The sequence below is a fragment of the Strix uralensis genome, chromosome 38 (genome assembly GCF_047716275.1).
Source record: "Strix uralensis isolate ZFMK-TIS-50842 chromosome 38, bStrUra1, whole genome shotgun sequence".
NCBI classification, from domain to species: domain Eukaryota; kingdom Metazoa; phylum Chordata; class Aves; order Strigiformes; family Strigidae; genus Strix; species Strix uralensis.
Window position 1 is genome coordinate 1,060,626 of NC_134009.1, and position 14,057 is coordinate 1,074,682.

At 61.1% G+C, this 14,057-nt stretch overlaps 1 protein-coding gene across 8 annotated transcripts in view; it reads left to right on the top strand.

Moving 5' to 3' along the window:
* Positions 1–1,615: 1,615 nt before the first annotated feature.
* SMARCA4 (SWI/SNF related BAF chromatin remodeling complex subunit ATPase 4) overlaps positions 1,616–14,057 on the top strand; it is a 28,804-nt gene continuing 16,362 nt past the window's right edge. For all 8 annotated transcript variants that reach the window (XM_074854609.1, XM_074854610.1, XM_074854611.1 and 5 more), the window contains exons 1-10: positions 1,616–1,775; positions 5,085–5,160; positions 8,472–8,763; positions 9,518–9,650; positions 10,174–10,572; positions 10,961–11,059; positions 11,447–11,705; positions 12,418–12,544; positions 13,384–13,557; positions 13,828–14,001. In XM_074854609.1, coding sequence (XP_074710710.1) covers positions 8,542–8,763; positions 9,518–9,650; positions 10,174–10,572; positions 10,961–11,059; positions 11,447–11,705; positions 12,418–12,544; positions 13,384–13,557; positions 13,828–14,001 — 1,587 coding nt within the window. In that variant the 5' untranslated portion in view covers positions 1,616–1,775; positions 5,085–5,160; positions 8,472–8,541. The remainder of the gene's footprint in view (positions 1,776–5,084; positions 5,161–8,471; positions 8,764–9,517; positions 9,651–10,173; positions 10,573–10,960; positions 11,060–11,446; positions 11,706–12,417; positions 12,545–13,383; positions 13,558–13,827; positions 14,002–14,057) is intronic.

Sequence of the window (14,057 nt, forward strand, 5' to 3'; positions counted from 1 at the left end):
CACGCGCCTCCTTAATTATCGACCGTTCGTTAGGATCGATAATTTCGTTATCGATCAGCCGCTCGTTAAGACACCGACGCGTCCACCCCACCCCCCCCCCCCCCGCCTTGAATTATTTATCGCTGCGGCGAGGCGGCAGCTCACCACCACGATGTTTAATTAATATAATTTATCTAATTTTATATCTTATGTTTTAAATTTACTTATATTTTTTAATGGGAGGGGCTCCCTCCTCTATCACTGACATATTTCCAGCCCCCCCCCCCCCCCCCCCAAGCTGCGCCCCCCCCCGACCCCAAAACCAGCACAAACGGTTCCGCCACATGGCAAATATTGAATTTCCGTAGAAATTGGGCTAAAACCACTCAACCTCCCCCCCCAACAACTGGCACGTTTTGGGGGGATTCGCGGGGATTTGGCGAGCGCCGGGGATTTTAGCGGGGTCTGACGTTGCCGTGGAGACGGCGGCGATGGACGAGCGGGGCCGCCTCGTTACACCGTAATTTCCTTCGGCAATTAAGGGACGCTGGGGGGGACACGCGCCTGCGACATAATTAATAACACCGCCGGGAGATGCTAATTACAGCCGGCGCGGGGGTTGGTGCCAACTCGGGATTAATTATTCCTCTTTTTTGCCCCCCACATTGATGATTTTTGCTCCCGCTTCCCCTCACGGGTTGGAATTCTTCAGAAAAGTGACGGTTTTGCCCCCCAAAAGCCCTTTTTTTGGCCCCGATTTCCCCGAGGGGTGTTGCGCTGGGCGCTCCGCAAACCCTGGTTTTAGTTTTCCCTCCGTTTTTTGCAAATTTGGCGCAATTTTTGGTCTCCTCACGAGGGGGTTTAACCGCAGCGCGGCCCCTTCCCGCCTCAGCGGCCCCGCCGGGCCCCCAAACGGTGAAGGGGGGGGGGTGGGGGGGGCTGCACGGTGCCCCCCCGCCGGCCTGAGCTGTAAAACGGGGGTTTGAGGGAGCGGGAACCCAAAACTGAATGAAATCACCCCGTTCTTTCCGCACCCCCGGGGCTGTGAAGGGCCCCCCCGGCCCGCACCCCCCGCCCCGCCCCTTCGCCGCAGTGGCGCGCGCACTGCGCATGCGCCAGGGGACGGGAGGACGCGCCGCTGGCGCGCGCACGCCGCTTCGCCCCGCCCCGCCCCTCGCCGCGTTGTTCCCGCCCCCACTCCCTTTCCCGCTCCCCCATTGGCTGCGGCGGGGACAGAGCCTGCGCCAGGCCCGTCGCGCCGCGCTGATTGGCTACAAGCGCGGGTGATAGACAAGCGGAGGGGCGGAAGGGACGGGGGAGGGAGAAGCCGAGGGCGCCTCCCATTGGCTGCCTCCCCGCCACCGGCTGCGCCCCACCTCTTCCTATTGGCCGAAGCGCGCTCCCGCTGTCCCCACCCTCCGCTTCCTCCTCCGCCAATGGGCGGGGAGGGGGCGGGCTCGCCACGGTCGCATTGGCTGCGACGAGGAGAAAGGGCGGGGGGAGCGCGCGCTCCCCTTCCCTTCCCCTCATTGGCCGCGCTGGCGGGAGGCGCCGCGCTATTGGTCGGCCAGGTGGCGCGCGCGCGCGCGCGCGGAGGGGCGGTGATTGGTGGGGGGGGAGCGCGAGGTGTCGCGCACGCGCACTGGCGGCCTCTGCTCGGGCGCGCGCGCGTGTCTCCGTCGCTCCCCTCAGGCGGCGGCGGCGGCGGCGGCTCCTTTGTTCCCCCCCGCGCCCGGCGAGACGGGGCCGCCCGGTGGGGATGGACCCTGCGAGTGGTTCCTCCGGCCGCCAGCGCGGTAAGGGCCGGTGGGGCCTGTTAGGGCGGCGGGCCGGAGCCCGGCTGAATGGGGCTGGGAGGGGAGAGGAGGAGGAGGAGGAAGAGGAGGAGGCGGCGGCGGCGGCGGCGGGGGGGGGGCCGGGGAGGGGGGTACGGCGGCCCGGGAGGGTCACGGGAGCTCGGCGGAGCGCTGCTGCCGCCGGCCGCGCTGCCCATTGTTAGGGGCTGAGAGGGGGGAGGGGGGGAAGCTCCGCGCCTTTTCCTCCCCCCCCCTTCCCCATCGGCCATCATCATCATCATCATCAGCCCGACCTTGTCCCCCCGGCGGTGCCCTCACCCTCAGGGGGTTCCCCCCCGCCCCGTTTTTGCCCGCCGCAGCATTCCCTCCCCCCCAGCCACCTCCCCCCCCCCCCACCATCTTCCTCCTCTTTCGCTCCCTCTTTTCACCCCCCCAGCATCCCCCATTTTTCAACCCCTCAACATCTCCCCCAGCATCTTCCCCCGCTTTTCAGCCTCCCCAGTATCCACTGCCCCTTTCAGCCCCCGCAGCACCCATCCCCTTTCAAGCCCCCTTTTTCAGCCCCCCCAATATTCCTCCTTCTCAGCCCCCCCAGCATCCTCCTCATTTTCACCCCCTCAGTCTCCCCCTGCAGCAATCCCTCAGTGCCCCCCCCCCATCGACACCCCCTTTCCAGCCTCCTTCCTCCACACCCCCCCATCTCCCCATTGCGGGGGTGACAAGGCTGGGCTCTGTCCCCCATTTCCCCCCGCCCCACCTTTGCTGCAGGGGGTCAGGGGCACCGCAGTGCCGCTCCCCAGCCTCCCTCCGTGCCCCCCTTTAAAAAAGGGGGGGGGCACCCTCCCCCCAAATCCAGCCGTTTCCCCCCACCCTGCCGGGTGTTGGGTGCCCCCCGCGTGCGGGGTCTGTGTCACCCCCTCTTTTACACCCTCCCCCTCTCTGTGGGGCAGTCCCATCCCTGTCCCCCCCCCTCCGCGGGGGTATCTCCCCCCAGCCCCATCCTCCTCATCCTCCATCAGGGCTTTGTTTGTCCTTCTGGAGGACAAACCGCCCCCCTCCTCCCGTGAGCCAGGACCCTCCCCACCTGCTGTCACTGTCACCCCCACCACCACCCCCCAGCTGATTTTGGGGTGCTCTCTGGGTCTCAGCCTCCCCTTCCTCAGGCTGCGGGGGCCTCACCTCATTTCTGAGGCGACAGGTTCAGCCCCCCCCATCCCACCTCTCCCATCTCATCCTCCCTTCTCATCTCTCCACCCCTAAAATTAATTTTTTTTTTTTCCAATTTTTTGGGGGTGCCGTGGGGTGGGGAGTCGCAGTACCCAGAGCTGCCCCAGCCTCCGTCCCCCCAGAATCCGTCCCCTTCCCAGCACAAAGGCTGCCCCTGGCGTGGGGGGCTCGGGGCGGGGGGGACCTGGCCGGGGCGCAGCCAAGGCCCCATCCTGGGGGGTCGATGTCGCAGAGTGGGGGGTGTTGTAGTTGTTTTTTTTAACACAACACTCATTAGTGAAAATCCCCGCAGAAATCCCCGGCGGCCGCACAAAGCCCGTTCGTGCGCGCTGGGTCCCCCCTTGGTCGGATTTGGGGGGGGGGGGGAACCTCAACCATCATCTCCCATTTCGGGGGGCGAATCTGCCTCCCCTTTGTTGCGGCGCAGCCCTCAGCGCCACGGTCTTTTGTTTTGAGGCGCACTCGGGGGGTCCCTCGGGGCTGCCCTTGGGGGTCCCAGCCAGCGCGGGGGGGGGGGGGTGGATTTTGGGGGTGCAGCCACCAAGCCGTCCCTTTTTCCAACACTGCGGGTCCCCGCTGCGTTCCAGCCGGGCACGAGCATCATCCTGCGGGGAGATCCCTGCAGCGCTGGGCTGCTGAGAGATACCGAGCCCCTGGCGATTATTTTTATAAGTAAGCTCCTGATTTTGGGCAAAAATAATCCTCAGTTATTCTTGCACGGCATTCAGATATTTTGAGGTGAAATGCAGCGTTTTCTTGCGCCAGCGGAGCGTGATTTTTAGCTTTCTCCGGCGAGGTGTGGGGGTGACAGAGGTTTTATACAGGTTAGGAGGGTTTTTCCCTGCTTTTTTTTCCTTTTTTTTTTTTTTCCTTTTTTCTCCTTCTCTGCCAACCCACCCGCTGTTGGGGTTGGAGCCCGGGGACTTTGCTGCTAATTTCCCCTGTTAGAATAATTTCTATTTTCCTCCTTCGAAGATCAGAGTCTGAAGGAGGCGAGGGGGGGGGTGTGGGGTGTGTAATTAAGGGATTTGTGCAGCTGCTGCTTAAAATTCATGAGCTGCACCGAGATAACGAAGAACCAAGCGGTGGGTTTGGTTTACCCCCTGCACAGGTCGAGCTTCTGGGCTTGTTTCGACACTAAAACTTTAGAAAAGCAAAAAAAAAAAAAAAAAAAAAATATCCTGTAACCTTTTCTCCGGAGACAAGGAAACTCGGGGCTGAGCCTACCCCGAGCTCTGGGGGGGGATTTTAACCGGCCAGCGCTGGGCTTGTGAACAAAATAAACCAGATTTTCAGGGAAGCGACTTATTTTTCAGCCAGCCATCTCTGCTGGCTCTCCGCGTTATGAAAACACGCTGAAAAGCCTCGTGAATAGACAAAACAAGCCACTGCTGACAAATGACTCGAATTAATTAAGGAAGGCTTTTTTCCTCCTGCAATCAAGGATTTAATAACAATTCCGAGCTTATGATCTGGGTTTTTTTTTTTTAAAAAAAAAAAAAATTAAATTACAGTCACGGAAAGGAGTGAGATGTATTTTTGCGCAGAGGCACGTGAAATCTCTGTTGCCGTAGCGAACGCCCAGGTGATTAATTTTCATTCTTTAATTGACTGTGGCGCGGCCGTCGCCAACGTCACCGTGTCCTCACCCCGTTCCATCCCAAAAATCCCCCCCCCGGGGAGGCGCAGGGCTCACCGCGGGGAGGGGGCGGGTGCCGCCGCGTGGCGCGGTGGCCTCTACGTGCCGGTGGGCTCGCTGGCGCGTGCCGGCAGCTGCCGCTCGCAGGACGGACGGACGGACGGCTTCTCCCTCGGCGGGTTTGTAATCCCGGCGGCGGTGCGGTGTTCCCCCCTCCCGCACCTTCCTCCAGGCTTTAAGTTACCCGTAAGTAAGGAAATTTCCAAAAAAACCTATCGAATTGGTTGCTTCATCTTTAACTTTCCACCTCCAAGAGGCTGACGAGCCGCCCGCCTCGTTACCGGGTGAAACGGGGCGGGGGGGGGGGGAGCGCCCTTCTCCTCGCGCCGTGCAGCAACCATAACGACGGGTGCCGACTAATTATCGTTTTTCCCTCCCCGCAGCCTTGCGGTAAAAGCTCGTCGCTCCGAGACGGCCCCTCGCCGCGCTCCCAGGTGTCGGAGACCTCCATGCCCGTAGGTAGGTGCCTGCATTTTGGGTTTCTCCTCAGGAGCACCCAGCGCTGGTCGGAGACATCCCCGTGGGGGACGTTTTGGGGCTTTTCTTAGAAATAAGAATAAAATTGCCGCAGCGGAGAGGCGGTGCTGGTGCTGGTCTGGGTCTCCGGCAGCGCTGGAGAAGAGCAGATTTAGGCTTTTGAATGAAAAAGTACTTCATGCTTCCGTAACGTTCCTTGAAGTACGCTCTTTGTTTTGCTTTTCTCCTGGAAAAACCAACGCCAGGAGTGCGGCTCCTCCAGCAGGGCCGAGTCAGTCGGTGGGCAGCATCCCTCCATTCCTCTCAAAAACGCTTCGTTAGTCCTCGCTGCCTCGTTAGCTGTGGCGGGCGGAGCGGGGAAAGGGCTCCTGCAGCCTTTTTTTAACTCAGGGTTGGGGCGGGGGCGTGGAAGAGAGAGATTCCCGAGGGCTGGAAGGGCTTAACCCGGGGACGAACCCCCAACTTCTGCTGCGGGCTCTCAAAGCTGCGTTTCCACGGCGGGCCGACGCGCTCAAAACTGCCCAAAGCGCCTGAAAACGGCCGCCGGGCCCTCGCGTTTCTCTTCCCTCCGGCGCCGGCGAACGCCCAAACCCGCGCGCGACCGCGGCGCCAGGGGCCCGTCGCCCTCCCCCTTCTGCGACTAAACGAGGCGGCGGCCAAACGATCCGGTGAGTGACGTGAGTATCGAGTATTCTTGTCGTTTAAATCGGGAAATTTAAAGCCTGAAGAGCTGTAACGGGTTTTTTTGGAAGACAAGAGACGCGCCTGCGTCCTTTGAGAGCCGCCGCGGGACCGCCCGAGAAAAAGGCTCCCCGGAGCCGTCGGCTTTTCGCCAGCGCCCACAAGACCTTTGGGGAGGTGAAGGTGCTTCCCTCGGCCTCCGCTGCTGGTTCCTGCCTCCCCCTGAGTGTGGGACGCCCCGCGTCGATGATTTGGGAAGTTTCCCTCCCCGAGGGCTGCTCCGTGTCCTGGGAATTGCCGCTGCTTCGCTCAAGTCTGGATTTTCCAGCAGGAAACAAGCGGGAACTTTGGAGGCCGCCTGCCCTTTTCCTGGATCCTGAAGATAAATCGGTGGGTTTGGCGCTGCTGCGGAGCCTCAGGACGAGGAGAAAGGGAAGTTTTGAGGCGTGTTCTGCTCTGGAAAGGCGACTTTGCACCTTTGTGGGTGAAAACGAGCGCCTGCGTTCCCCCGGCTCGGATGAGCGTGAATCCAGGAGCCCCCGTGGCCTGAGGCGTGAGCGTTCCCTTCTGTCCGTGGGAAGCGCTTGGCTCCCTCCCCTTCGCCAACAGCGCGGGAGGAAGATGAAAAATAAACACCCGCGACCACAAATTGCCAGAACAAATTGGGATAAAACACCACGGCGGCCCCGGGAGAGGCTTCGGGAGAGCAGCTCAGCGAGGGATCGGCCACCCCGCACTCGTGAGGCTTCGTCCCCAGCGCAGAGGAGCACGTTAATTGCTGATGTTCTGGGAAGTATCTCCAGTCACCTCTTAAAATCCGCTTAATTCTTGAGGAATGTCCCCAATTCGTGCCGTGGTGTTTCCAGGGAAGATGTAACAAAGGAGGAGATGCTGAAGGCGGGTTCTGGAGCAGCGGTAACGCCGCCGGGCCTCAGAAAAGGAGCGTTTTGCCCTCCCGTCGCGTGCTGACGGACACGACGAGCTCAGGCCTCCCCAGTTTCTCCCCGCGGCGCCGGCGGCCCCCCCGCCCCTTTCTCCCCGGCCTCGCCGCCCCGAAAGCCGCCAGCTTTGGCCGTGGCAACGCCGCGTCCTTGTTTGACGTCGAGTTTAACTCCTGTCGCCGGCGAGCGAATCTTTTCGTCTGGCTCGGGCGGCCGACGGGGGTTTTCTGCCCCGCGGTCGCGGTTTTAAGTGAACGCGGGGGGATGCGGCAGGTTCCCGTCCCGGTGGGCTCCGCGCAGAGGAGCCGGGACAGTCGCTGGTCTCCGTTAACCGGGTGTTGTGTTCGTTCTGACCCTCTGTGGTCTGAAAAAACCCACCCAACCGCCCCACGCTTCTACTTTTCACCGTATTTTGAAGTCAGAATAATTCCCTTCCTGCGATTTGCAAACCCTCGTGGCGAGATGATCCCGTCCCGTGCCCCACCGCCCCGGGCTGACCTTTAAATCACCGAGGGCATCGCCCGAAGGCGGCTCCTCTCCCCATTTATCCCTGTGCCCGGTGTCGCTTCATCCCAGAGCGTGACCCCGCGTTTGCTCTCGTTAATTTTCACGCCGCTGACGATCACCCAACGCTCTGCCCTATCCGTGTCCCCTCCTCCCTCCGGAGAGCCGACAGCACCTCCCGGTTTAGGATCAGCAGCAAACTGGTGCGTTATCTGCTGCCTCTGGATCATCGATGGAGATATCGAGCGGGGCCGAGGGCCCCCCCAGGGGACTGATCCCAGCTGGACGTGCCCCCTCGTTTATAATTATCAATCAACACGAGATCTGCTCCCCGAGCAAATCCCTCGAGGCAAAAATCCCCCCGTTCCCTCTTTCGCCAGCCTCATTTTCAAGGGGAAATGAATTAAATCTGATGTCACTCGCTGGACAGATAAATTCACTTTCATTCTTTTTCAGTCTGGATTCTCTTGCAGAAGTGAGATTGCCCGCAGCAGGAACAGCACTTTGGGTGGAATTGATCCTGCTTTGGGACCGGAGGAGGGAGTTGGGCTTCTCCACATCCCCGGCCTGTTTGCTGTAACCACAAACCCCACAGTGGGTCGGGTGTCTAATTTTTTTAATAGCTCTTCTGTGCTGGGTTTGAATTAACCAGAAATTCTAGTTTTTGTGTAAGAGCGACACTTTTCCACACAAATTGCCCGTTTCAGCGGGAGCGAGTCCCTGGACTCTTTTGGTGCTGGATTTCGGTGCTTCCCTGCCCAGGATGTTTTGGCGTCACCCACGTCTCCGGAGTTAACGTTTGCCAGAAGCTGAGCAAGTGTGAGACGACTTTAAACCGATTTCAACGCCTGCGCAAAAAAAAAAAAATAAATAAAAAAGCCCTCACTCCCAGAACTGGTAGAAGAGCGCTCCAGTTGGTAAAACGCCGCCGGCGTGGACCGGCTGAGGGCGCACTGTCTGCTCCTGCCCCAGTCCCGGGAACGCTGAGCTCGCGCTGCCGCGAGGATGGATTTGGAAGCGGGTCTCTCGCTCGGAACGCCGCGGCCGCTGACGTGCTCCTGGTTCTCTCGCGGGGTCTTTGCTCCGGGTACTGCGCCCGCGTGCGGGCAGCTGCCTCTCCCTAACCCAAATTTCCCTTTTCTGCGCCCGGTTCGGGGGCTCTTCCAGGAGCGGCGGCAGCTCCGGCTGAGACGAGCTCTCTGGCGACAGGACCCCGCTGCCGGCGCCCGCGCTGAAGATGTCGACTCCGGATCCTCCGATGGGGGGGACGCCTCGGCCGGGGCCCTCCCCGGGGCCCGGCCCCTCGCCGGGGGCCATGCTGGGACCCAGCCCGGGCCCCTCGCCCGGCTCCGCGCACAGTATGATGGGCCCCAGCCCCGGCCCGCCCTCGGCAGGACACCCGCTGCCGCCCCAGGGCCCGGGGGGCTACGCTCAGGACAACATGCACCAGATGCACAAGGTGAGGGGGGGCTGCGAAATACAGGTGCCGCGTCGGCAGGACGAGGGACAACGGTGGAGGGAGCTTAGTTTTCCTGTTAAATTTCTTTTTTTGGGGACGCTCCCGTGTCATGTGTCCCTCGAGGTGGGCGGTCTGAGCAGTTACCGCTTCGTTTCAGAGTTGAGTTGAGGCGATTTGCTTCCCCCCAGTATCCGGGTGCCGTAGCCGTCGCCTCGGCTCACTGCTGGGTGGCGAGTGGGGGCCGAGGGGTTTAATTCCAGAGTAAGGGGAGGGGAATGCCTAATAAAGGCTTCCCTCGCTGGGAGGTTGGAGCTCGGGGAGAACAAGCCTCCTTCTCCCTTCCCATTTCTACCAGCAAAGCATTTGGGGTTTGTTGTTTCATTTCATCGTCTAAACCCCTTTTTTCGGTTTATTATTTCATCATCTAAACCCCTTTTTTCGGTTTATTATTTCATCATCTAACCCCCTTTTTTCTGAGTTTTTTCAGTCTGTACTTTTTCTGGTCGCCTTCAGCATCATCAGCTGAAAGACCCGTGGTAAAACCAAACAGGCAGAGCATTTAAACAATTTCACATATTTATTTTTTTTTTAACGCCGCCTGGTGCTTTTCCCCCTCCCGCGGGTGACACTCGCCGTGGCCGACGTTTGGCCAACAAATAGATTTTGGCTGGGAGGAGGCTGCGGGCGGCGCGTCCCTCCCGCCTTCGGAGCGCGGCCGGGTGTTTGATTTCGGGGTGTTGCTTTTCCCCCGCAGCCCCTGGACTCCATGCACGAGAAGGGAATAACCGACGACCCTCGCTACGGCCAGATGAAAGGGATGGGGATGCGGCCCGGCGCCCACGCGGGGATGGGCCCTCCCCCGAGCCCCATGGACCAACACTCTCAAGGTCGGTTTCTTTAAGAAAAATTAATCTTTTCCTGGGGACGGGGCTGCGGGTCAGTCTGGAGCTCCCAGAGCATCTTTGCTTCCCTCACTGATACCGGGTGTCCGTTAGGATAGGCGTGAAAACGAGCAAAGAATTGCCTGAAAAGGTCACATCAGGGGAAGGACCCTCAGTTCCCTGCTCGTGGCCCGGCCTCCTGCGCCGAGATCGCTGTGGCCTCACGCGCCCAGCAGCTTCACTTGCCTTAAACCCGTGATTTGGGGGGGATGTAGCACTCTTGGGTTAAACGTGAGTGCAGGGGGCAGAATTTTTCTGTAGTTCTTCCTTTTCTTTGGACTGCGAGGTAGCACTCCGGGGTTTAACGTTGGTGCAAGGGGAGAGAATTTTTCTGTAGTTTTTCCTTTTCTTTAGACTGTGATGTAGCACTCCCAGGTTTAACGTGGGGGTGTGGGGGGAGAATTTTTCTGTAGTTTTTCATTCTCCTCGGACTGGGCGGTGCCTTGCCTGACTGGCCCCCTCCCCGCAGGTTACCCGTCTCCGCTCGGCGGCTCCGAGCACGCCTCCAGCCCGGTTCCGGCCAACGGTCCGTCCTCGGGCCCTCAGATGTCCTCAGGCCCCGGCGGAGTCCCCTTGGATGGTGCTGACCCCCAGGCTCTGGGCCAGCAGAACCGGGGCCCGACCCCTTTTAACCAGAACCAGTTACACCAGTTACGAGCTCAGATCATGGCCTACAAGATGCTGGCCAGGGGCCAGCCCCTCCCCGACCACCTGCAGATGGCCGTGCAGGGCAAGCGACCCATGCCGGGGATGCAGCAGCAGATGCCGACGCTACCTCCGCCCTCCGTGTCCGGGACAGGACCAGTGCAGGGGCCAGTGCAAGGGCCTGGACCGGGACCGACACCTCCAAACTACAACAGACCTCACGGTGAGCGCAGCCCTTGGCTCCTGGGCGGGGCTGGGGTGTATGTGTGTTTGGTTTTTTTTCTTTTTTTACCCCGGTTTGACCCTTGCGCTGCCCCGCTGCCGCCCCACTGGGGTTTTCCCTCCCCCTGTCTCGCAGCCCCCACGCCATTCCAGGGGTTGGGATTTCAGACTCAGCCCAGCGCCGAGGCAGAGACCCCCCCCGGGTGGTTTGGGGTGCGGGGGGACCCATCTGTGGGCAGGGGGTCACGCCGGGGCAGGGGGTGCTTCTAAAAAGATGTAGGTGCCCGTCAGGCTCCCCTAAGCAGGATAAACTTTGCTTTTGGTAAATACATACAAAAATCAACATCTTAATGTGGTTTTTTTGCTGCCTTTTTTTGGCCTTTCTGCAGGTATAGGAGGGCCTAACATGCCCCCTCCCGGACCCTCAGGAGTTCCCCCAGGGATGCCCGGGCAGCCGCCCGGCGGCCCCCCCAAGCCCTGGCCGGAAGGTGAGACCCGGCGCTCATGACACGGAACCGTGAGCCCATTAAGGGCCGGTCGTTAACGAAGTAACGGGGTGGGAGGGGAAGCCAGCGCTGGAAGGAGCTTGGTTAAAATCCTGTAAACGGCGACGGAGCTCCCTTAATCGGCGCGTCCTTCCGCTCGAGCCTGACGAGGCTCGGCGGGTGCTTTCCCGAGTTTAACGGCCTCAAGAGGGAGGTTTTGGGTTTATTTGCTGTTAAATTCATGGCGCGGCGCAGAGCTGAGGGGGCAGCCGGTGAGCTGGGCCCTGCATCCGCGAAGCTGCTTCCCCTCACGCAGCGAGAGGCAACTCCGGGGGAGGGTGTGTCTGTTTTCCTCGCCGCTCTCCTGACGGGTCCGTTTCTTCCCCCCAGGGCCGATGGCGAACGCCGCAGCCCCCACCAGCACACCTCAGAAGCTGATCCCTCCCCAGCCCACCGGCCGGCCCTCGCCCGCGCCGCCGGCGGTGCCCCCGGCAGCCTCGCCCGTGATGCCGCCGCAGACGCAGTCGCCGGGGCAGCCGGCCCAGCCGGCCCCCATGGTGCAGCTGCACCAGAAGCAGAACCGCATCACGCCCATCCAGAAACCCCGCGGGCTCGACCCGGTGGAAATCCTGCAGGAGAGGGAGTACAGGTGAGGGGCTGCGCCGCGCCATGGCTCAGGCTGCGCCCGCGGCCCTTTCGCACGCCCCAACGATTCCCCGTCCCGCTGCGCCGCCATCAGGAGGGACGAGGACGTTGTCCTTGGAGCTTCTCGGGCACCGCCCCGAATCTCGTCCCCCCTGCTCGCCAGGGACTGTCACGTTCTAGGAGGGACCATGGGGGGAGCGTCTGCTGCACCGGGGGGGGGTCAGTGAACGGGGGAGCTCCCGGGGGGGGTCAGTGAACGGGGGAGCTCCCGGGGGGGTCAGTGAACGGGGGAGCTCCCGGGGGGGGTCAGTGAACGGGGGAGCTCCCGGGGGGGGTCAGTGAACGGGGGAGCTCCCGGGGGGGTCAGTGAACGGGGGAGCTCCCGGGGGGGGTCAGTGAACGGGGAGCTAGTTAATGGGGAGCTCCCGGGGGGGTCAGTGAACCGGGGGGTCAGTGAACGGGGGAGCTCCCGGGGGGGTCAGTGAACGGGGAGCTCACGGGGGTCAGTGAATGGGGAGCTAGTTAATGGGGAACTAAAGTGGGGCTAGTTAACAGGGGTTAGTTAATGGGGGTTAGTTAACGGGGAGCTAAAGTGGAGCGAGTTAGTTGAAGCCGTTAAAACTCCGCATCCCGCTGAGATGAGGCCCCACGCTCAGAGCTCTGGATTGGTCGTGCGGGTCCTGCCTGCCCTGACATCCCGTCCCCTCCCTGCGCAGGCTGCAGGCTCGCATCGCTCACAGGATCCAGGAGCTGGAGAACCTGCCCGGCTCCCTGGCTGGTGACCTGAGAACCAAAGCTACCATTGAACTTAAAGCACTAAGGCTGCTTAATTTTCAGCGACAGGTAAGCTGGCTGTCGATGGAACGGCAGTTTATTAACTCACTGCACGCGGGGGCCGCGGCTGGCACGAAACTCAGAATCCCAGAATCCTCTTGGTTGGAAAAGCCCCTGAAGCTCCTCCAGCCCCACCATGAACCTCACCCTGACCGTTCCCAACCCCACCAGATCCCTCAGCGCTGGGTCAACCCGACTCTTCAACCCCTCCAGGGATGGGGACTCCCCCCCTGCCCTGGGCAGCCCATTCCAACGCCCAACAGCCCCTTCTGGACAGAAATCCTTCCTAAGAGCCAGTCTGACCCTGCCCTGGCGCAGCTTGAGGCCATTCCCTCTTGGCCTGCCGCTGGTCCCTTGGCTCAAGAGACTCCTCCCCCCTCTCTGCACCCTCCTTTCAGGGAGTTGCAGAGGGCCAGGAGGTCTCCCCTCAGCCTCCTCTTCTCCAGACTAAACCCCCCCAGTTCCCTCAGCCGCTCCCCATCAGACCTGTGCTCCAGACCCTGCACCAGCTCCGTTGCCCTTCTCTGGCCACGCTCGAGTCATTCAATGGCCTTTTTGGGGTGAGGGGCCCAAAACTGAACCCACTCATCGAGGGGCGGCCTCACCAGCGCCGAGCACAGGGGTCAGATCCCTTCCCTGTCCCTGCTGGCCACGCTGGTGCTGATACAAGCCAGGATGCCATTGGCCTTGGCCACCTGGGCACACTGCTGGCTCCTGTTCAGCCGGCTGTCAATCAACACCCCCAGGTCCCTCTCTGACTGGCAGCTCTCTGACTCACGCTCTCGTAGTACTCCACAGCATTGCCTGTGGAATTAATTCCCTTTTTTTAACCCAAATCTCTCCAAAAGCTGCGTCAGGAGGTCGTGGTGTGCATGAGGCGAGACACGGCCTTGGAAACAGCCCTCAATGCCAAGGCCTACAAGCGCAGCAAGCGGCAGTCCCTGCGCGAGGCTCGCATCACCGAGAAGCTGGAGAAGCAGCAGAAGATTGAGCAGGAGCGGAAGCGCAGGCAGAAGCACCAGGTCAGGCGGGAGGCGCGGTGGGGGCGGGCAGCTGGAGTTGGCAGGGCTGAACGTTTTAGGACATTCCCTTTTTTTAAGGGGCTTAGAAAAAGATCGTCTTGGGCTGGGTGGTGGTGGTTTGGGCGCCGGGTGGTGGTTGTAGGTCCCTTCCAACAGAAATATTCCTCTAAATACAAGAGAGCTGGATCTCCCTTAGCGTTGGGTTCGATGTATTCACTCACGACACCGCAGAGTCCTGACGCTGCCCGTTGCCGTTCCTCTTCCCCGCAGGAATACCTCAATAGCATTCTCCAGCACGCTAAAGATTTCAAGGAATACCATCGCTCTGTCACGGGCAAAATTCAAAAGCTGACCAAGGCGGTGGCCACGTACCACGCCAACACGGAGCGCGAGCAGAAGAAGGAGAACGAGCGGATCGAGAAGGAGAGGATGCGCCGTTTGATGGTGAGCGGGGGCGCGGGGGGCGGCTCGCGTGCACGCAGGCCGCACCTCACACGTGC